This window comes from Pogona vitticeps, chromosome 1 (genome assembly GCF_051106095.1).
Source record: "Pogona vitticeps strain Pit_001003342236 chromosome 1, PviZW2.1, whole genome shotgun sequence".
NCBI lineage: Eukaryota > Metazoa > Chordata > Lepidosauria > Squamata > Agamidae > Pogona > Pogona vitticeps.
This window is the reverse complement of record NC_135783.1, coordinates 296,324,154-296,347,536: the sequence shown is the minus strand read 5'-3', so window position 1 is coordinate 296,347,536 and position 23,383 is coordinate 296,324,154. Positions and strand designations below refer to the sequence as shown.

The window sequence follows — 23,383 nt, the reverse complement described above, 5'->3', positions numbered from 1 at the left end:
ACTATCCCTTCATTTTTATTTTTGCTGTACTTTCTAAACTCCTTCCTTCCTACCCACACATTACTGGTTGACTCTGCCAGGCCCACAGAGCCATCAGGACATGGGTGCTTCAAATAAACACCCTTGTCTCCCCTAGTAGATTTTAGAAAACACAACCAGATCCATACAAGTTTCAGGTGAACTCACCTGAGTGGCAGCAGGATTGTTCACTGTCCCTTTACAGCTCCCAACTCCTGCTAGAGCATTTCCCGCTGTATCCTGCCCCTGAGACTCCAAACAATTTGCTCCTTGCTTGATTATCCCTGGAATCAGCTCCTTTTCTGGAACCCTGTGGGACCAAGAAGAGCAAATAAAAACATAACATGCAACATCACCGACATTATATTTAACAGGAGTCAATTGGTATGGGTTATCCCAAGGAGTTAGAATGCATTTTCCACGTTTCTTTATGAGCTGCAGCTCCTGGAGCACATAAATGCTATCTTATCTCTGGAATAAAACATAGCAGCACTACAGTTAGAGGTGGGTACCTAAGCATTGCCATGAAAGAGAAAGGAAAAGAGGGAAAAGGTTTGTGTAACATTTTCATATGCTGACTTAAAGAGGACAAAATTTCTAATATGTAAATATGCATTTAGTAATTTAACATTTATTAAAATATTGTTGAACACTCTTCATATTAGAATAGAAACACAAGGCATTGATCACAGGGGGAAAGACTCTGCTCAGATGAGTCATGTGCCCGATCACTTTGCTGCCCAGGGGCTAACCGTATGTGGGCAATTTCAAGACACCGCTGCTCCTTTTCTTCATTATATTTAAACCAATATTAGAGGAAACAGCCCTTCAACTACAGCAGTGGTTCCCAACCTTGGGTAACCCAGGTGATCTTAGAATACATGACAAAACAGGAGGTGGGGCTTTGTTGTGGTGGTGCCAATAGCTCCAGAGAAGAGCTCTCTCTGGAAAAACTGGAACCGTCCGGTCCGGGATCCCCTTTTTGAAATGGGGATCGAAGGAGAGTCTAGGAGAAGTCTCTCTGAAGCAGATGGTGAGCAGCAGAAGGAGAAGAAAGGGATGCAAACCCGGACTTCTTCCCTCTGAAGAAATCACCCAGCACGGATCGGAGCGGGCGCCATATTTGGTACGGAGCCATGAGTAACCCTTTATCGGAGAGAGGAGAACAACCAATATAAGCTTAAAATATATAACAACTAAGTAAGCTGATGTCTTTGATTTATGAAACAGCCCCATTAAGCTGAAAATAAGAATGAAATTATTTGGATGAAAGAAGAAAAGCAGCGGTGAGCCTATCTTATCAGTCTGCCTCAAAAGCGAAACTAACTTTCCTCCCCAAGTGAACTCTTAATATAGCAGGCTGATTTCAAAGCCGAGAGAGTGAGACGGAAAAATAAATCTTATGTTTCTGGAAAAGAATCCCAGACGGTTCTAATGCCATCAGACAGGATTTAAGAGACTTGAGTTTCGTGAATGCAGTTTGGCTGGGACATATTTCTCTTTGCCTTTTCCTGGACTCTGTGAATTCAGATTTTGGTTGTTTTCTGGAGAAGAAAGAAGGAGCTGACGTGGTCGATTGGACTGAGGAGCATCAAGGGGTTAATGGAAAGATCATAAGACGGGCTTCAAGGACAACTATTGGACTGTTTGAGACTCTGTGATTGTTTTGTTTGCTGGACTGCGTGTGAGACTGATAACAGAAGCTTGCTAAACTCTGGAGAAGAAGAAATAATTGTGCCACGGTTCTATTCGATTTTGAATTTGCTGGATTAAAAGTTGATTTTTATATTATGATATTTGGATAAAGATTGGAGGGAGATCTAAGGGGAGGTTTATGACTAGAGGTTTGGTTTGTTGATAAAATTGTGGAAATTGTTGAAGGATATATAAGGGGCGATCATTGTGGTTAAGGGCATAGTATTATTTATACAAACCCCATTCAGTGGTAAGCCTGAGATGGCCTCCAAAAATTTAAGACAACAAATGGAGACTTGGTCTGTTCAATCCCAAAGTTTTGGAACAGTGGTACAAGAAATAGAAAAGGAATGGCAGATTACTATGCAAAAGATAATAATAACAGGGTTTCAGCAAGTACATGAAGGTCTTAGCAAAATAGAAGATCTGATGAAAGTGACGAAAGAGGGGACATTAGATGCCAAACAAAACTTAAATGAAGCTGCACAAACTTTAGAACCGTCTCTATTGGGCATGACACCAGGTAACATAGATGGGATAGAGAGTTATCCAGTGACCTATGCAGCTTCCAAAATTAAAAAGCATTATGTTAAAAATCTCAAGAAAGAAACACTGAAACAAGAGAATCTTATTGTGAAAATATGGGAAGTGACAAAAATGGATATTCTGTCAGATGGGCTGAAAGACTGTTCAATTCAAAAGGAAACTGAACGATGGGATGTACAGTATTGTATAAATGGCTGCAGTTACCAGATAGTGTTGGACTAACATAGAATTAAACTAAAATTAAATGATAAGATGAAAGCAGGAGGGTAATCAAACTGTGAAAAAGCAAAAAGTTGATCTGTTATTGTAATATGAATTGATTGGATGATGGTATACTCTGTGTTCTCCTATCCCCCTAACCTTTCCCCCCCCCCATTCCCCACTACCTTTTGTATTCCCTACCCTGTCCTTAAATAAATACTTAAATAATGAAGAAGAAAAAAGAATACAGGACAAAACTAATTCAATCTAACAATGAATCATAATTCCTTTGTGTTTGTCAGAGCTACTTCTCAAGAAATCTCTCTCCGCCTTTTTTTGCCACTGATATAATAATACGACACCTTCATTGCTTTCCGAGTATTTATTTATTTATTGCCTTCTCCAAACACCTCACAAATACCTTTGGAAGATACCTTTCTTCCAAAGCTGTTCTGCTTCTGGTCTTTTACTTTGCAAAAAATTTGAGGACAAGCCCACAACTTTGCCCTGTAATAACTATTGTTCCTCCCTATTTTCTGATCCCTGTTTACCGAGTCAAGTTGCAAAGTGGAGAGCCACTTGGTTCACATGGACACAACTGAGAGGATGAGCCACGTAGCCATGAGGAAACTTATTCCAGGAAACCTTCAGTCTGTCATGCCAGCTAAACACCACAGCCACATTTACTTATAGGGAAAGCACCTGGCAGTTTCCTTGTACCCACAACATTAAAATATTCATCCTGTGGTTCTCCTTCAAACTAAAAAAAACAACTTACTTGAGCTCAGGATAGACATTCTCCAAGTACCACTGGAAGGATTTGCAATTCATCTTCCTCCGCTGTTCCACTCGGTCTACAATACTGGAAATAGAAGGAATTTGTTTTCATCTTTGTTGCAAACATAGAGGAAAGATATTTGCTATATGTCCCTATAAAGTATACTTGTAAAATTATTAAATGCATATAAAGTCTGTAACTGTTAAATTACTTTGGAGGATCTGCAGTGGGAACTACATTTGTACTTTCCAACCAAATATGCACTTCAAAACATTTGTTATTTCAAAATATCATCGTTATCACAGAACTACAGAGCTGAAAGGAACCCTTATGGATCGAGTCCAGCCCCTTTCAAGGAGACACAGTGGAGAACCGGACTCCTGACTTCCGACTCCACTGCCAGATATTTAAACCACCAAGCAATCCAGCAGTTTATACAGATTTCGAAATGTATTTTCTATTTTTTTTTTTAAAAAATCTTTTTTTAAAAAAATTGAAAGCCTTTTGATATTTTAAGAAACTGTCCAAGAACTGGGAGAAAGGCAACCGCATTCCATTCTGCATATTTGTTCAGCAGGTGCAAACCTGGTCAGATCCTATCCAGAGATGGGGACAAAGTGCGAAAATGGGGCTTCGTATTGGTTTGTGGGTCATCAAGTTTGACAAACCACAAATTGCCCCCTAGTGGCCTGACGAACTATGAAACAATTTGTCGGGTCATTTTTTTAAACGACAGCCCCTGGGGCTAACTAAACAACAACAAAAAAAAGCCCTGGCCCCCACAGCTTTGCAAAGACAGCAGGGCTGGGGCATTGCTTAGATCAGACTACTCTCCTCTTCCTATTCCTGCGGGGGCATAGGAAGAGGAGCGAAGGGGGACCCAAGCAATCTCCCACCCTTGCTATATTTGCAAAAGCAGCAGGGCTGGGGGCTTGCTTTGATCCCACTTTGATTCCTTCCCTCCTCTTCCTATGCCACACAGGCATAGGCAGAGGAGGAAAGAGGAACCCGGGGTTTGGATTCCCTTCGAGCAGGCTTTAGCAAGCTGCCCGAAGGGAAAATCTCTCTCTGCTTATGCCTCCCGAGGAACAGCTGATCTGTGGGGACATAAGCAGATAGGGAACGAGGAGATAAATATCAAAGGGTTATATTCATTGCTTTATATTCGTCGGGGTCCTTGGACCCCAATAATACGAAGCAACGAATATCTGACGAATCAGGGATATTCACTGAATATCCTGATTCATTTTTATATTTGTCCCCATATTTTAAAAACCTCTCTGTCTCCACCAGAGCAACTTAAATTAGACAATTTACCACAATGCCCATTTGTCTGCTTTGGGATTTTTACCTTCCAAACGCCTTTCCAATGGCAGATGGCCGGGCCTCATAGTAATACTGTTTGTACTCATCCATCCATACTTCAGCTGTACGTTTGGTGTTTCTGCAGGTGGAAAAGGCACTCTTAAGAGACTGTTATTTTCTAGCTCAGCATGTCATGACTTGAAATTACAACAAAGGTGGACAAATTTATCAGGTCCAGGGATCAACTATGGTATTTAGGGATCCACTGTAGGCCCTCACTGTTGAATTTTGGGGACAAACTATGAAAGAAAAACAAACAGTGAAAATCAGTGGATCTCAGTCTTTTGGCTCTTCAGATATTTTGGAGTTTTTTTGGGGGGAGGGCCTGTTTTATACCTGTTGCGCAAAATACAGTTATCATTTAGTGTGAAAAATGCAGCTATCATTTAGTGTGCAAAGATTAAATGAACATCTCTGAAGTGTTCCATGTTTCTCATGCATCTGACTGATACCACAGAATCATAGAATAATGGAGTTAGGAGGCGCCTATAAGGCCATTGAGTTCAACCCCCTGCTCAGTGCAGGAATTCAAGCAGATCTGAGAGATGGCTGTTCAATTTTCTCTTGAATGCCTTCACACTGTAATATTGCAGCATTCCTTTTTTTTAATCCAACCCCCAACACCATTTCAGGTGATAATCTCACATGTTAAAAAATGAAAATGAACACAGATAGATTGGGATAAAGTTGTGTTACTGTGAGGACACATATGAATTTGCAATGGTGTAACAAGTACCCCTGTTCTTCTGTAGCCACCAGTGAAGTCCTGGAGCTGCCAGCCATTTGTCCCTGATAATTCTTGCTCTCAACTGCTACAGTTTCTTGGCATATCACCAGAGGATTCTTTGAGTTATAACCACAGAAACAGATTTTTTTTTTCCAAGTTCTGGAAAATGCCTCAGGTTGTCCCCACTCTCCTTTCTTGGTCCTCAGCTACATTGTAATGCATGCCACCACCCCCTCCTGTTTCCTGAACAGGGGTCCAGAAAAGATCCACTCCTACTTAATATAGGTCAGTGCATTGCCCTCAGGGAAGTCGTATGGATGTCGTTTCCTGAACACATGGCCCACTCGGCTGCATGGAACAATCTCCAAGCTACCTCCGCACATCCAGACTCGGAAAGAAAGTTCTAAAAAAAAATCCAAAACAAGAGAAAAATTAGATGAAACAATGGTCATCAAGGATTTCATGTCTTAGAGCCTGTTCAGATTGGTATATAGATCAGTGTTTGGATCACTGTTGATATGGTTTGGTTTGAACCAAATTGTGTTGTCCACACATGCCTCTACTTAGATTGACCCATCCTGCCTCTTTAAGAGCTGTTCCACTCCTTTCTGGTACAGGGCTAGGGACTTTCTGATTTTTTGGCATGATTCAGCATGGTCCTAATTATAATGTTGTGTAGCCTGTGTGAATAGTTAGTCTGGACCCAAATGCAGTGGTCCAAACTAATGCATTAGAGGGGACAGATCTGTGATATAATATATGAGTTGTACCATTAAAGGGGAGGACAGAGAAATCTCCTCTATTTTCATCATCTTTTTTAAAAAATGGTTTCCTAACTGATACAGCGTAATTCTAATACCATATTAGGTTGTTGCATTGCTCTTTCAATATACCATTCACCACTGTGGCCGGCTGAATGATGGCTGTGACAAAAGGCGGGGAAGGGGGCTATGCCATGTCCATGGGATCCAGCTCCACAAGGCAATGTAGTCCCAGCAGAGCCCCAGTTGAGGAGAAAGGGAAAAGGGGAGGTTGCCTCCCTTCCGTCTCCCCAACATTCACCCCCCCCCCAATGTCTTCCCGTTATGCCAGTACCACTGCCCTCGTCTGGACAGGCCCTTAGTTGGAGTGCCTTACTCTAGTCATGCCAAAGACAGGAAAGGCAAGAAAGGGAAGCCACAGGAAACAAATGCCTTTGCTCCACTGAGATTATGTTTGGGGTGGGGTGAGCCAAGGTATGGGTATGAACGTCATGACAGTGGTGAAAACAGGCAGTGGTCCTAGAAAACATGGTGGAATTCCAAGCAAATCATTTCAGCCTCGTTCATATCTGATAATAAAGAGCTGACAGAAGATTTATGGGAGTTCTGGAAAAAATGTAATCCGCTTTAATCACTGCTTAAGGGGGTGCCCGCATTGGTCAGTTTGTACAGTCTTTAAAGTCATTATCATGCTTGCAAACCATACCTATTATGGGAATGGACTTTGGAATTGAAAAATACATAATGAGTTCTAAAACCCATCTGAACATTTCTCTTTTTCTCAATATTTGAAGTCCCCTGGCTTTCAATCAATTTGCATGCTTGAGCTTTTCCTTTCTGTGTAACTTTGCTGCAGAACCCCAGACTCAACTCAGGCTTAACTTCACTCAATTTCCTAAGGCAGAGCATGACCCTGTTTATTTAAATAGAGACATTCCTTCCCCCTCCCCCTTTGCTTCCAGAGGTTCTGCTGCCCTGAAACTAATTTATTATTATTATTATTATTAAAAGGATCAGAGGACCACCAGGGCTTTGATGTTCAAAAACTCATTTGAATCACTGAAGAGAGGTGACCTTGCCAAGGCTTATAGGCCCATCCTCTTGTGTTTAGTATCTGTCACTCTGGTCAAGCTCCTCATCTGCATATTTATTTGGAGACACAAAGAAAACATCAGAAGAAGGGGTTAGAAAGAGCTTTCATAGATATTCTGTATTATGAATTGTCTTTGATGTGCTTGTCAGCTTGCCACTGAATGTTAATTTTAGATCAGCCTTCCCTAACCAACAGTCTTCCAAATATTTTAGACTACAGTTTCCATCATCCCCAACTAGCACAGCCAAAGCTTGGGAAGGACTGGAGTTGCTACCCAAAACAAGGGAGGCTTTACTAGAGGATGTGAAGAGAAGGTGGGTAGCAGAGGCAATTGCCTGGAACACACTAGATGTTGTCAGATCTCAGAATCAAATCAAGATCAGACCCAATCAGCACTGGACAGTAGATCATCAGACAATACCAGGTATCTCCAGGTAGGTCTAGATGAGAATCCTCCTTGAAAGTCTAGCAAGCCATGACTGCCTTCAGAGTTAACTATATTGGCCTAGAAGGACTGACCAGTAGTGTGACTCTGGATAAGGCAAGCTTCCTGTGCTCTCATTTCATAAAGTGAAAAAGAAAGACTGAACCAAACAACACATCACATTGGTAGAACCCCTAGGTCAAGGGTGGGAAAACCTGTAGCCTTCCTATTGGATTCCAAATCCCATTAGCTCTAGCCATCAGAGCAGGCAGTTGTTGGATGATGGAAGTTGTACTATAACTTCTAAAGAGCCACAGGATCTCAATTCTTACCTTAGGTTCTGATCTTTCCTCCAAACCCCTAGTTATTACTAGAGTTCATCTTTGGAAGCCCAGTGGATTATAACTACATCCAGGGCTTCTCCATAGTGCCAGACACTTTACAGAATTTCTGGCAGGCTTATATCAGGATTTTAGAAAGGGGGTGAAGATCTTTCTTTTCAGCAAAGCTGTTATGGTAACTACGTGTAAACCACCCAGAACGGGCAAGGCAGCCAGATGGACAGCATAGAAGTCAAATAAATAAATAAAATTTGCAGAGCTTACCTGGAAAACATTTATCTGTATCTATTTGCAATCAGTGTTGATTTCCATGGTATTTAAATAATATTTGATCATTGTTCTCTTGAATTAAATTATTTATGTAAGCTGCTTTGGGAGCATGCGGACTGAAGAGTCAGATAAAAACACAAGGAATAAATAAAATAAGATTTGCTTACAACGTTCTAAAACCTTTCTTCCTTCTCCCAATGTTAGCGCCTTTTGAAGCTCTTCACACCCTGTCATTTCCCAACCTTGGCTCAATTATTTATGCTAACTCCTAGACCACTTGCCAACTTAGCTCGGCCTACTTATAAACATCCAGGAATAAATGCACCCGGTCCAAAATCCTTAACTTTTAAAAACGGATTGTTGTGCTCTACTGTTTTAAATGTGTTTTAGTATTGATTTTATTACTATAATACTTGTTTAATTCTTTTTAAATATTTGTATACCTACTATTTTTAGCTTTTAAATATTGTCTTTTTAATGATGTACGTTGCCTTGGGTTCTTTTTAAGGAGAAAAAATGGGATAAAATATTTTAAAGAAATAAGTAAATAAACTTAACCTAGCTGACTGTTTTTAAGATGTGTTCTTGTTCTGGACACCCATTCAGATAAACATGCCCATACATGTGCCTTTGCACTTCATCTTACAATATGAAGTAAAGGATTGATACATTGATAGATCTGCAGAGTGGTGCTTATCAGCTTGCTAGTAGCTACTGGACAAAGGACAGAACCTTAAGCAATGTTGCCAACCAGCCGAAAATGTCACACTCTGTGAATCTGTTATCACAGATTGCATGGCTGACTTGTGAAAAACTGGTAAGAGAAGGTAACGCAAGGAGAAGTCAAAGCGCCAACTCACCAAAGTTCTCTCCTCCCCAGATATCCATCTGAGTGTCATATTTTCCAAGATGGTTAAACCAAGATTTATCAATTACAAAGATGCCCCCTGCTATGACAGGTGTTCTAAAGAAAATGAGAATAAGAAAAGAATATACACATAATATTAATAAATGATCCCTAAATAGAATGGAACATATTACATTTGTGGCAGCATGCCGTATCTAAAGATCTTTGCCCCCTCTCACTCCAGAATGAAGAGGCAAGACGTAGGTGATGGGGTAAACCAAGGCCATACTTTATTAACTTTAAACATATTAGTAATTGTAAAAGGCAGGGGCTGCTGTAATGCGGAACGATGGCTGCAGTGGAGGTCTCACAGGGCCCCTTCATCACGAATATGGGTGAGTCCTAGCCCCAAGGTCGCATTACCCTGAAGAGAGCGCGGCCCCGGCAAGCCATGTTCTGACCACTCCCGGGCCTTGAGCCCCCCACCTATTGACAGCAGTCGGCCAATGGGGTGGTCCTAGTGCACCTTCTCCCCCCATGCTGTAATCTCACAATCAACAGCACGGAGAATTTGGATACACTATAGCCTCCTCTATGTCCCACAAGCCATTCACTGATCCATCTTCACTCCGCACTACCTGCCTGTGTGACCTTATGTTAACACCACCTATAAACAGCCCTAGATCCTTGGCCAGTGTGGGATAGGCAAAAAAATCACCATTCCCCTCACCCAATCAGATGGCGGGTCAAACCTGGCCCCAAAAGACAACCAATAAAGCTCACACTAGCATAAAGGGTAGGTGGATTACTAGCCTCAAAGGAGGTCAGAGTCAGGGAGGAGCTCCTGTTATAAAGGGTGCTCCTTCCCCCTCCCTTCCCAGAACACGAGGACACAAAAAACATGTCTCACACTATTCCGGGCAGGAGAGGCAAAGAAGCTCTGCCCATCGAAGTCTCACACCAGCAGAGCTCACCATTAGAAATAATAGACCTTGAAATTCCCTGCAAACCAGCAGAAACGTAGTATTTAAGGAGGTTGGAGATATTAGAAGCAAGCTACTGAATCACATATTCTCTCCCCACATATATACACCCAACACACTCCCATCTTAATTGCCGTTAAGTTTATATCAGCTCCAGAGATAACCTGATTTCTTGTTTGGAAACATCCTTCAAACATTGGTGAAGAATGTGGAATATGCAGGGAATCCCTTTGTTGTTGTTGTTTAGTTGTTTAGTCGTGTCCCACTCTTCATGACCCCATGTACCAGAGCACGCCAGGCCCTCCTGTCTTCCACTGCCTCCCAGAATTTGGTCAAATTCATGTTGGTCGCTTCGATGACATTGTCCAACCATCTCATCCTCTGCCGTCCCCTTCTCCTCCTGCCTTCACACTTTCCCAATATCAGGGTCTTTTCCAGGGAGTCTTCTCTTCTCATGAGATGGCCAAAGTATTGGAGCCTCAACTTCAGGGTCTGTCCTTCCAGTGAGCGCTCAGGCTGATTTCCTTCAAAATGGATAGGTTTGTTCTCCTTGCAGTCCAGGGGACTCTCAAAAGCCTCCTCCAACACCACAATTCAAAAGCATAAATTCTTCGGCGGTCAGCTTTAGGCTTGTTCAAATACAGTATATGTATGCCAGTGTCACCTATAACTATGGTAACTAGGGTAAAGGGAAGCTGTAATTCACATTACAAAGAATGGGATATGAATGCACACCAGCTGCTGCTGATTGCTTAAAGGCAGGTAAGAGTTCGTCACAGGAAGCTGCCTTAGGTTGAGTCAAACCATTGGTCCACCTAGCCCAGTATTGCCAGTTCTGGCTGGCAGCAGCTCTCAAAATAGGATTCCTTCCTACCCCTACGTGAAGATCTGTCCCCAGTTCAGGTCTGGCCCTTCTTAACTTCCAAAATTAGGCATAATCAGGTATGTTCAAGGTGGCATTGTCTTGTTTAATGTCACCTACACTACCTCTAATATTGTGAAGTAAGTAAATGCTAGGCCTAAGATCTTAAAGCAAAGAGCAGGTTAAATTAACTTTCCATACTACACTCTCTAATCAGAGAGGTGCTATATTTGCTGTCAGTGGGCTCTCCTGGAGAACATGGGCAGATAGAATCCACTCATGTCCTGCTTTTGACCTTCACACAGGTGTCTTACTGTCCAGAGAGTGGAAAAACTGCTGGACTAGGCAGACCTTTGTCTGAGTCAGCAGGATTCTTATGTTCTTAAGACATCCCACCAGATACGTCTTTTCTTAGCACTAGAAGCCAGGCTGTGAAATGCATAAATCCATTCAGACCTCAGTCACCCAAGTGAGCCAGTACATATCCAAATGGGTGCAAGCCCAGGCTGAGATTGCAGAGGTCAAAAGACCCCAAAATCCAGACAATTTGGACATGCCCTGGAAAAAATCTTTCTCAGATTCTGAGTTCTCACAAGTGTGGTACAAGCTTTTACTCCTGTTAATCCACCACTTACAAGATCCAGCTACAATCACAAAAGAGAATATTTGTGTTAGTTGTAGCTAGATTCTATGTTCTTTATCTGCATTTTCACAAGATTTTTAATATACCAAATATGAATTACACAGTGAATATGGTGAGCATTGCAAAAAGCATAGGTTGATGACTTTGTCTAAACCTTGAGAAGTTGGATGGCACTATGCTGGAAACAAGAGGTGATGCTCCAGGTGCAGTTCATACACAAGCTTGGAAAAGTCAGCTATTCCCACTAGACAATGGTAACAATTTTTAAAATGAAGACAGTGACATTTCCCCTAACTCACAAAGGTGATAGCAGCACAATTCATTACTGTCTGAAAAACCAATACACTATGTGTTGCCTATTATATTAAAGCCAACTGCTCAAGCCAACAGATTGAGTTGCAGGTATTTGTCAGGAATATTAAAATTCTTCAGGGAACAATAGATATTGATTACCTGCAGCTCTTAAATGCACCATGCATGACCTCTGAACACTTCCCATGGCAGTGTCTACAAATGAAGCAGCTGAATCTGTCAGATGAAAGATGAAGTCTAGAAATGAGATTCAAAGAGAACGTTGCATATTGAGCTTACCTTATGGGTTGGGTAGGATCTGTTCTAGACAACTTTTGCTCTATGGGGATCTGCTCCCACTTAAAGTGAAGACTCCAATCAAACCCTGAAATGTGTACAGAAGGGAAGAAGAAAACATTGGAGAACCAATCATGAGGATGTCTGGGTAATGTAAAAGTGAGCAAAATAGGCTTCGGGTCCCCATCTAGGATACATCTGGAACAATTAACAGTGATTGACCCAGAAAAAGATATTTGGGGTTGCTCTAGGTAGCTCCATGAAAATGTCAAGTTAATTTGCCACTGCTGTGGAAAAGGGCAAATGAGGAATACTGTATTTAGAAAAAGAACAGAAATATCAGCCAGTCTGTTGAGTTCCTAATACTTTATATTTCCATCAAAAATATACTCAACAAGAAAAAGAAAATCGTAAGTATCTTGCTGCCCTTTCACAAATCTGTAATCACATTCAGAATATTGTGTATCTGATGACTGTTTCAAAGAAGATAGTAGCCCTGTTGAGGTGTAACCTTCACAAGCAGAGTCACTAAACTTTGAAGGCATCACCAATCCCCTACCCCTCCATCATCATTTTCCTCACTGAGAAAGCACTGTATCTGCAGAGGAAGATCCCAAGTCATGTGTAGGCTCTATATGTGACCAAGAACATTGAAAACCAAGGTTTGTCTTGAAAAGCTTACACTTGAGCAGGGAGCAACCCTCTGCAGACATTACATTTCATGTGCAGAAGGCAAAAATGGCAGGGGAGAGGCTAGGCACCCTCCTCTAAATCTGTTGATTCTATCCATGTGAATAACAGTTGAGTGGAGCTAAAATACAGCTGAAAAGGGGGTGTGAAGGAATAACTAGAATGATCAAGAAACTAGAACAACTCTCTTATGAGGGAAAGTGTTGATGTTTGGGGGCTGTTTAACTTAGGAAAAAAAGCCTAGTAAGAAGACCAGAGTTGGAAATAATGTGTTAATGGTAAAATTGTTATTTTCACATTGAACAAGAGGTAGCCAGATTATGTATCTAAAGAATTAAGCTACGGAAGTAATGATTTTACCACCAATGCATTAAATATAACATTATTTCCAAACTGTGGGTATGACGTGATAGATATGTAAACAATTATGCACAGTATGTTGAAAATAGGAATAGAGAAGTTTTCCTCACTTTCTCATAACATTAGACCCAAAGGTCATCCACTGAAGCAGAATGGTGGGAGTTTGAGGATTGACAGGAAGAAGCACTTTTTATATGTTTTTTTTTGGTCAAATTGGAATTAGTAGCACAACATGAAGTCATGACCACCAGCCTGGACAGCTTTAAAAGGCAATTAGACAAATGCATTATGAAGCTACCAAAGGAATACTGGTCATAACTGATATATGCAGTACATTCACTCCAGTACCAGAGGCAATGTGCATCTTGCTATCAGTTGCTAGGGAACACAACCAAAAAGATACTATTGAACTCATGTCTTGTGTGTGGGCTTCCTACTGGGGGCGTGCTGGGAATGGAATTCTGGAGAAGATGGGATTTTGTTCTGACCCAGCACTCTTACACTGGCAGGTCCTTAAGAGAAATTAGTGATGCTAATGACTTCTTGTCTGAAGTGTAGTAGAAGCAATTAGCTCTTCTGCCCAGGAATGGGTTGATGTCCTCAGATGGAGACTGCCTTATTTGTGAATAAGACTGTGACTATGAAGTGGGGAAAATATACTTAGATCCACTGTGGTCCAGTTTTTCAAATTAGGTTTCGGTGTAGCTGTCCAAACAACAAAAAACTGCAAGAGTCAGCAGAGGCAGAGTGTTTGAACACAGCAGGAGTTGCCTGTGACACTAGCAGGTTTAGAAGGTGCTAGTTGGCAATTTCTACCTCTTTTTCATAGCTCATTTTTTCTAAGTCACCAACAACACCTTGTTTCAGTACTGACTTGAAAGCCCCTCCCTCTTTTAAAAGAAGCATTGTTTGGAGACAGGATGCGCTCAGTCAGGCGGAATTGACAAAGCCAGAACCACCTCTTTGTCTTCAGGTCAGGTGATTCCACCCAGCAGAAAGCAGAGAAAAGCGATACCAGACAATCGGAGCACATTTAAATCACCTTGCCAGCTTAAAAGGAAAAAAGAAATTCTCACTGAAAAGAGGTGACTCCACAATGGGCTTCCATGCCTTGAGCATTATACTGTGTAGTTGCAAAGTTTTGATTTGAATTGATCTGTACCTAATCTGATGCAAATAGCAGGGTAAATGACCAGTGTAGTCACTCTCTAAGTCACAAGAAAGTACTTGGAGAGGCCAGACCTGTCTCAGCTTTGTTGCTGTATTAAGGATATACATTAAGAATATATACACTTGTGCCTGGAATTGGGGAGAAGGAGGTTTGGGAGGTGCCTTTCACTTAGTCCACAAGCTGCCCCTGATTAAGAACCTTCACGAGTGCCTCTGTTCATATGATTGCCAGTTTTAAAATCTTACTACAGTCTAACTCTGCTCATTGTCTTGGCTGTTAAATAACCCCGAATACATCAACACATACAGCTAAGCAATATTTGGATAGTGGTGAAACATCTCCTGCATGTATAATCCTAAAATCCTCCTACATAACAAGCAATACATAAACTAATAGCTATGATCTGAGAGATCCCTATAGATGCACCCTGTTCCTCAGTGATATTTTTCATGGCTCAATTAGACACCAAATCTTCCAGTGTGTGTTCCCAGAGAGCAATGCAATAATTAGTGCTTCAGCCTTCCTCTCAGGCTGTCCTATGCCTCACTGGCTGCCAAAGTTATGAGACATTAATCAGTATTCTCTCAATGGGATGACATGTATTTCTGGGAACAAAGTCGCTCTGTTTGTTGTAATTGGTTTCCCCCATCTGCATCCCATGAAATACTGTCTGATTTACAATTTTTGCAAATTGAGAAGATCCTGGGGGAAGAAATGTGGATGGTGGGATGTGCAGGCAAGTGGAGTCTGCACAAATGAATGGGAGGACAAAAAGACTAACAACAGTGTGCGCATATGTGGAATCTCCAGATTTTGGGTAAGGTGGGTAGTGTGGCATAGAGGTTGTCTGCAGGAAAAGAACGGAACAGTTGGACCTCCTGCATTTGGTGTCCACATCAGAGCAAAGGGGGAGGAAAAGGAAACCTGATATGTACTTCACAGAGGAATACTGTATTTATAAAAACTATTCAGCCTCCTATCCTGGAAAAGTCCGTGTTAATCTGATGCATCTGCAAAACGCAAAGCAGGAACAGGGAAGCTGATGCTTCCATTTGGTCACAGTAACATTTGAAACATGGACAATCATGGAAGCTTATGATACCCAAGCTACACTGTGCTCCCAACCACCCCCTAGCTATACTGGCCAGGGACAGGTGACCAGCTTACCAAGTAGCAAGGTTGTCTCCCAACATTAAAAATGTAGTATATTTTCCCCCCTTGTTCAATACATTCTGAAATGTGGTAAAAGTTGGGTAGCTGTCTAGATATGTCAGTGGTCTGGGTATTCGGCCGTGGAGGAAGAAGTTGACACTTTGATTCCTGGAAGAAGAGCCAGCCTGTATGGCCATGAGCAAGTTGCACAATCCCAGAGTGTCCCCAGAACGAAATGGTAAGACACTTCCAAGCACTGGATGCTTAGAAAACCCTAGAAAGGGTCATGGCAATTCAGAATTGACTTGATGGTGCATAATTATATCATTACTATAAAAGTCTGGGGGAGGGCTGTTTCATGCGGCAAGGAGGCCCTACATTTACATTTTGTAAATTGATTGTGTGTATTAGTAATCAATGCATTTCACCTTATCATACCTTTTTTCTTTTCTTTTTTGCAATTTGGTGCAATGCCGAGAGACAGCAAGAGAGAGAGAGAGAGAAGCAAGGAAGAGACAGAGAGAGAACTCCAGAATGTACTCATTCACTACACCTACCTCCCCTCAAATCTGCTGATGCTGCTAAGTAGGCAAAATTGTCCAAGCTTATCACATCAATGATAGGACTCACCACCCGAGTATAATCCTGAAAGAATAGGGAAACAAGAAGGAAATTAGAATTTGCCTAGAGGGAAAGAGATTACGCTTCAGGAAATCAGAGACCATGAGATTTATGCATAAAGCAGAATAAGAAAAAACACTGTATCCCTTTCTTATCTGCAATGTTCTTGCTGGTAGTATTAAGAAAGAATCTGAGGCAATTGCATTTTGGTTTTGTGGCAGTGATATCTTTCATGCTAAGAGGAAAAGAGAATCCTAAAATAGACTACTGCTAAATACCTCTTTGGATCACATGTACAGGGCACAGTTTAAAAGGCTCAGGTCTCTTTTGGCTCCCTATGGTTGTCCTGGAAAAGTTGTTGATGGTCTGGACTGATTATATTGGGAAATGTCATTTTCAAGGGTAAATATTTGTCTCCCCTGTTCAATTAGGAAACTTAATGGTGAAAGCCTTCCAGTTTCTCATATTTTAGTAAAATACGCTTGCATAGGCAGTTAGTTATAATCATTCCAGTTAATTTTATTCAAGAGAATCCCTCTGTCTCTCCAATAGTACTTATGGCTCCTGGAAGTGTGTCCATACCATATGTGCCCAGACCTACTTTTTAGGAACAGTTGGGGCAGCCTGCATCACATCCTAAATGGCACACCTCAATCAGGGCTGTAACTCTGTGGGACTTTTTTCCCCCTCCCTACTGCAAATGGAATACTTTGTTCCTCTGGAATGTCCTTTGTCATGTTGGAAAAGATAATGAATTAGGAACAGCTATTCCTGATAAGGCTTTTGCTTGAAAGAGGAGATTAGAACAGATTTTTGTTGTTGTTGTTTAGTCGTTAAGTCGTGTCTGATTCTTCATGACCCCATGGACCAGAGCACGCCAGGCCCTCCTGTCTTCCGCTGCTGCCCAGAGTTGGATCAAATTCATGTTGTACCTTTGGTGACATTGTCCAACCATCTCATCATCTGTCATCCCCTTCTCCTCTTGCCTTCACACTTTCCCAACATCCAGGTCTTTTCCAGGGAGTCTTCTCTTCTCAAGAGATCGCCAAAGTATTGGAGCCTCAGCTTCAGGATCTGTCCTTCCAGTGAGCACTCAGGGTTGATTTCCTTCAAAATGGATAGGTTTGTTCTCTTTGCAGTCCAGGGGACTCTCAAGAGCCTCCTCCAGCACCACAATTCAAAAGCATCAATTCTTCAGTGGTCAGCCTCCTTTATGGTCCAGCTCTCGCTTCCATACAATGCTACTGGAAAAACCATAGCTTTGACTATGCGAACCTTTGTTGGCAAGGTGATGTCTCTACTTTTTAAGATGCTATCTAAGTTTGTCTTTGCTTTCCTCACAAGAAGCAGACATATTTTAATTTTATGGCTGCTGTCACCCTTTGCAGTGATCATGGAGCCCACGAAAGTTTAATATGTCACTTCCTCCATATCTTCCTCTTCTATTTGCCAGGAGGTGATGGGTCCGGTGGCCATGATCTTATTTTTTTGGTGTTGAGCTTCAGACCATTTTTTGTGCTCTCCTCTTACACCCTCATTAAGAGGTTCTTTAAGTCCTCCTCACTTTCTGCCATCAGAGTGGCATCATCTGCAAGTCTGAGGTTGTTATTTCTTCCAGAAACCTTAATTCCAGTTTGGGATTCATCCAGTCCTGCCTTTCGCATGATGTATTCTGCATATAAGTTAAAGAAGCAGGGAGACAGTATACATTATATACTGTAAGGCAATTCTAAAGTGGTGGCAGCCCAAACAAAACATTATGCCTTTGAAACTGGGCTTCAGGTAAGCACCAAATCTGGCACATTTGTAGCGGACAGTCTGCTCTTGATCTGTGCCAAATTTGGTAAAGTTCTTATAAATTTAAACTTCAGTTTTTAAAAGCCAGGAAAATCATTGTTGAAAAACAGCCACGGCAATTGGTTTGTGTTTGGGAGAAAAGTGATTGACTGATGAACAAAGGAGTCTGGTTCTGGGATTTCCCCCTGCTTAGTGTCTCTTTGTGAACAGTAATGAGCAGAAGAGGGTATCCTCCATATCTTCCCTTTCAATTTGCCAGGAGGGGATGGCACCAGTGGCCATGATCTTAGTTTTTTTGATGCTGAGTTTCAGGCCGTTTTTTGCACTCTTCCTCTTTCACCCTCATTACAAGGTTCTTTAATTCCTCCTCACTTTCTGCCATTAGAGTGGTATCACCTGCATATCGGAGGTTGTGGATATTTCTTCCGGCAATCTTAATTCTGGCTTGGGATTCCTCCAGTCCAGCCTTACGAATGATTATTCTGCATATAAGTTAAATAAGCAGGGAGACAGTATACAGCCTTGTCATACTCCTTTCCCAATTTTGAATCAATCAGTTGTTCCATACCCAGTTCTAATTGTTGCTTCCTGTCCCACATATAGATTTCTCAGGAGGTAGATACGGTAGTCAGGCACTCCCATTTCCTTGAGAACTTGCCATAGTTTGCTGTGGTCCACATAGTCAAAGGCTTTTGTGTAGTCAATGAAGCAGAAGTAGATGTTTTTCTGGAACTCTCTGGCCTTCTCCATAATCTAGCACATCTTAGCAATTTGATTTCTAGTTCCTCTGCCCCTTCGAAATCCAGCTTGTACTTCTGGGAGTTCTCAGTCCACATACTGCTGAAGCCTACCTTGTAGGATTTTGAGGGGTTATGGAACTGATAGTCTCTCTGCTCATGGTGGTTCTAAAAAAACTACTTATTTCACAATCCCTTGTAGCTCCCATGGAGCTTAGCCAGTCCTACCCACTCTCACCCTTTGCAATAGCTGCAGAGAAGAACATGCTGGGCCTTAAATGTATGCTGAAGCTTGTCTGAGGATTTGGGTGTTTGGCTGCATTTGCCAGAATTCTAGCTGGGGAAATTCCTGGTGAATTGTGGTAGGTGTAGTGAAAAAAAATTCCCAAAATCCCTTCCCTATATGTGATTGCATATTTCTCTGATGAATTATCCAGCAGTAATGTGGAACTGCCACTAGACAGCTGCACAGCAGTAAAAAAAGACATAAGATTTAAGTGTCTACAAAGCTGCAACCAACCAACCAATCAACTAAACAAACAAACAAACAAACAAACAAACAAATAAATAAATAAATAAATAAAATTTGGGGGGAGGAAGAAACTTGTAGGATTTTATGGGGGGAAAGGAAGAGGAATGTTGTTTGGGTATTGAGTAAAATTCTGATGATGATAATAACGTCCTTAGGTAAAGGTAAAATTTCCCCTTGACATTTAGTCCAGTTGTGTCTGACTCTAGGGCACAGTGCTCCAAGCCATACAGCCAGTGTTTGTCTGTAGACCATTTATGTGGTCACGTGGCCAGTGCAACTAGACATGGAACACCGCTACCTTCCCACCGAGATGGTACTTATTTATCTACTTGCATTTGTACATGCCTTTGAACTGCTAGGTTGGCAGGAGCTGGGACAAGCGATGGGAGCTCACTCTGTCGTGTGGATTCGATCTTACGAATGCTGGTCTTCTGACCTTGCAGCATAGAGGCTTCTGTGGTTTAACCCACAGTGCCACCACTTCCCTTAATAAAGTCCTTAAGTTAGAACAAATACTGTTTTCAAAAGATGCCTCAGATGTTTAACTCCAGTCGTATTTGTTTTACATGTGCTATAAAATACAAATAACACTATAAGAAACTATTAAAAGAAGGTGACAATTTTGCTTCTTTTTGTCCCCAAGACAAGTTACATTTTGTAAAGTTAAATTTGTAAAGGAATGGTGATGCATGGTACTTCCAACCTTGAGCCAAAACAAAAAAAAAAAAATTCTGGTGGTTATTAATTAGGTGAAAAAGACAAAGAATAAGCAAAAGATCCAGCAGCTGGTCTCCATCTATACTGTTTTAATACCAACACACACAGTAGGTGTTTCGTATTTTAGCAATGAAAGTCAATAGGCCAAAGTAAAAAACAGTCAATACTGACAAGTTAAAAAAAATCTAAATGACAACTAGCCTGTGAAAGTAAGTGACTTCAGAAACCAAGAACTCAGAAATAGATTTAAATTGACATGTGAGGCATCTAAGGAAGGGTTTAGATTTGGTGAAGAGATGGTATAATTCTTTGAAGAGACAGTGTAGAACGTTGAGATCTGGACAGAGGAATAAGCAGCAGGGGCTATCTATAGATACGTGCACTGAGCCATCTTAACTCCTCATTGTAACTGTCGCTGGCTCCTGTCACGCTGCCATAATAAAATATTGGTAATCATGAACATTTGAGAGGATGGTGAGACTTCTCAGAGCATGGGAAAATTAGTTTCTCAGACTACAAATCCTATAATCTTAGATGGTGACTGTGCTCACTGTAGGATTCTGGGCACTGAGGGCCTATTAGAAATCCTAAGCTCCTTATACATCCATTTATTTTCTTGGAGATAGGAAATGACAGGTAAATGTGCCAGATATGCCGTGGCTGGAATCCTATTGGTATTTATGAAAGGTTTGCGTAAATAGCCAGGGTGCATCTCAGTTGTGCAATATTGCATATAACCAGGGATGTCACCAAGATGGATGGAAAGTGAAATGTGTGCGTGCCATCAACTGTGCTGACATGTCAGTGACTTCAGCACTTTGTCAATAGAACACAACCAATTCTGCAAACCTTACATGAACACCAACAGGATTCTGGCCCTTATTTGTATAGTAAATATAGTTTAGGAATCATCGGCAACTAAGTTTACCACTTTCCTCACCCTATAAAATTCCAAGATTGTTCTCTCTACTTAGTATCCCCTTAGTTCACAAACCTGATTAGCTCAAAATATATTCACACACAGAAAATAAGTTTGATCTTTATACAAATCACAGCACAGTAATCTGGAAAATATGAAAGTCAATGAACTCTCCATCCATCTGCCTAACTCACAATAAATATTGAGGATCCAGATCCACATTCTGTATTGCTGAGCTGCCTCAGACCATCTCCCTATGTGGAGGAGGAGTCTCTGAATTGCCACTGTTACTGCTGCTCCTGCCAGCAGCATGATTTTATGACCAAATATAAAGTAGACATTTATGGGCTACTGAGAGGGAGGATTTATTGAGGAGCAGCTTTTAAAGTCACCAATTCTAAGGTTTCACCTCCTTCCTCTTCTTAGTGCTAAGCAGAACATCTATGTAATTTGCATCTATTGTAGTTCCTCCCACTGGTCCCTTGGGCCCTGTTAGCTTCTCTCTGCAGAAGGAGAAACCAGGCCTTGAAAGCAGGAGGAAAATCTGCCCTTTCAGCTCCATCCTTGCTGATTTTTCAGCAGCATTGTCACATCCTCTCCTTGACCTGCTTGGCAAATCCAGGACAAGAGCTGCCAACTCAGCTGTACTGTCTCTCCTTCTACCTCAGGGTTCATGCCTTTTATTACAAAGGAACTCCACACACTGCAGGAAATGAACTCCTCTGTTGGGATATATTCTGGAGGACAAAGCTCTCACTAAAGTAGGAGTAGAAAGAGTGGGTGGAACAGAGACTTTAGGTAAGAGTGGGAAAGTAACTGAAGTACCCCACTCTTGTTTGCAGTGGTTTGCACTTTGCCCACCATCACTGGTACAAAGGGTGTGGTGTGTGTGTGTGTGTGTGTGTGTGTGTGTGTGTGTGTGTGTGTGTGTGTGTGTGTGCGCGCGTGTGTGTGTGTGCGTGTGTGTGTGTGTTGTAAACAGTGTTGTCAAGTCAGTTCTAGCTTCTAGCAACCCCTGTCAGGATTTCTAGATATAAAATATTCAGAAGTGGTTTACTATGACAATTATTATTATTAGTTTTATTTATATGCCACATTTCTCCCAACAAGGGACCCAAACGGGCTGGTTTATATGATTTTATTCCTTTTTAAAGCTAAATCTGCATTTATCTCTTTCTCTTCTTTTAAAAGTCTGTGAACTGCCTTGAGTGAGTGCTCTCTTTCAATATATATCCTGCCTTTACATTATATAAATGACAATTCCTTTGTCGTGGGATTGTGCAGTTTGCCCAAGGCTACACTGGGGAATTGAACTACCGACCGTTATGCTGCAACTTACTGAGCTGCAGATATCTGGTTACCAGCAACTAGCGCACAGGATGGTGTAAAGCAAAGAGGAAGACATTGGCTCACCTCTTTCACTCTCTGAAGCATAGGTTGCAGCCATTCACTGTTCACCTCACAATGGCTATCCAAGAAGGTGAGGATATCAGCCGTCGCCGTATCAGCACCTCGTACCCGAGAGCGAATTAGCCCTGAGAAAGATGGTGGAATGGGGTAGAGAGAAAAGAACATTGGGAAAGAGAAGAACATAGTTCTTTAGGGATGTGATAGAAGAATGGCAGTACATAACTCTGAGGTGAACACCTAGCAGCCATCTAGACAATTCCCAACAGTCCTCCTATCAGACCTTACCAGTGCTGGCTAGAGCTGTTGGGAGCTGTGGTTTAACAATATCTAGAGAACAATCTGTGTCACTCTAAGGCACACAGGTCTCTGCACAGCACTCCAGAAAATTAGAGGCAACGTTGCTGGAGAGCTACAACATGCCCAGCCCTGCATGTTGGGTGTCTTTCCTAGATTCTTTTTATTATGTTCAGACTCATCTCTCATTTTGCTCTTACCATTTTCCTGTGCAAAGCCCCAAATCCTGCTTTTCCAACCTTTTCCCCTCTCAGATCACCAGCCAGCATAACATTCCATGCCCACAGAGCATCCTGAGCATTTATTTGGTTGTTCTGCATGTTGCTTTCTATGATTTCCATTTTGGTCCTATGCATTTTACTCAGTAATGTATTACACTTGGCTTGATAGGGCCTTATTCTTCTCTTACTTCCCTCTAGAGCCAAACTCCTTATTTAAGGAGTGGTGCTGCCTAGCTGGAGAACTGTTGAGGTTTTAAGGAGCTGTAGAAGTCACATATCTTTTCTTCAGCATAGAAGAAAATCTGGAGATGTAAACATCTTTAGGAACCGGAGGGGGGTTGAGTTTTTTTTAAGGCTGAATTTTATTTAAGAAGTGAATATGTTACCATAGGATAAGCATAACTAGGAGGGGTGATGTAGAGCACATAACCTTTTTTTTCTCAGTACAAAACCAAATCTGCCAGTATTGAGCCCTTCTGAGCCAATGTCACACATAATTCTTCATTTAGTTAATGGTAAAATGGTAATGCACTGCTTCAGTGCACGGAGAGTCTTTGCAACAAACAATGGGGAACCCATTAGATTTACGGTGGCTCTGACATTTGGTCCCCTTGGCCCCA

The 23,383-nt window shown here is 41.6% G+C and overlaps 1 protein-coding gene across 4 annotated transcripts in view; it reads right to left on the bottom strand.

Annotated features, from left to right (window-relative positions):
• The window catches only part of GALNT16 (polypeptide N-acetylgalactosaminyltransferase 16), a 192,455-nt gene that overhangs the window by 18,884 nt on the left and 150,188 nt on the right, over positions 1 to 23,383 (bottom strand). For all 4 annotated transcript variants that reach the window (XR_013543663.1, XM_020788514.3, XM_072986160.2 and 1 more), the window contains 8 exons: positions 22,252 to 22,373; positions 16,073 to 16,160; positions 12,146 to 12,230; positions 9,080 to 9,183; positions 5,607 to 5,733; positions 4,590 to 4,682; positions 3,239 to 3,322; positions 187 to 328 (listed from right to left, as the gene is read on the bottom strand). Coding sequence is in view for 3 of the 4 variants with exons in the window: in XM_020788514.3 (XP_020644173.1) it covers positions 187 to 328; positions 3,239 to 3,322; positions 4,590 to 4,682; positions 5,607 to 5,733; positions 9,080 to 9,183; positions 12,146 to 12,230; positions 16,073 to 16,160; positions 22,252 to 22,373 (845 nt within the window). In the remaining variant the exon portion in view is untranslated. The remainder of the gene's footprint in view (positions 1 to 186; positions 329 to 3,238; positions 3,323 to 4,589; positions 4,683 to 5,606; positions 5,734 to 9,079; positions 9,184 to 12,145; positions 12,231 to 16,072; positions 16,161 to 22,251; positions 22,374 to 23,383) is intronic.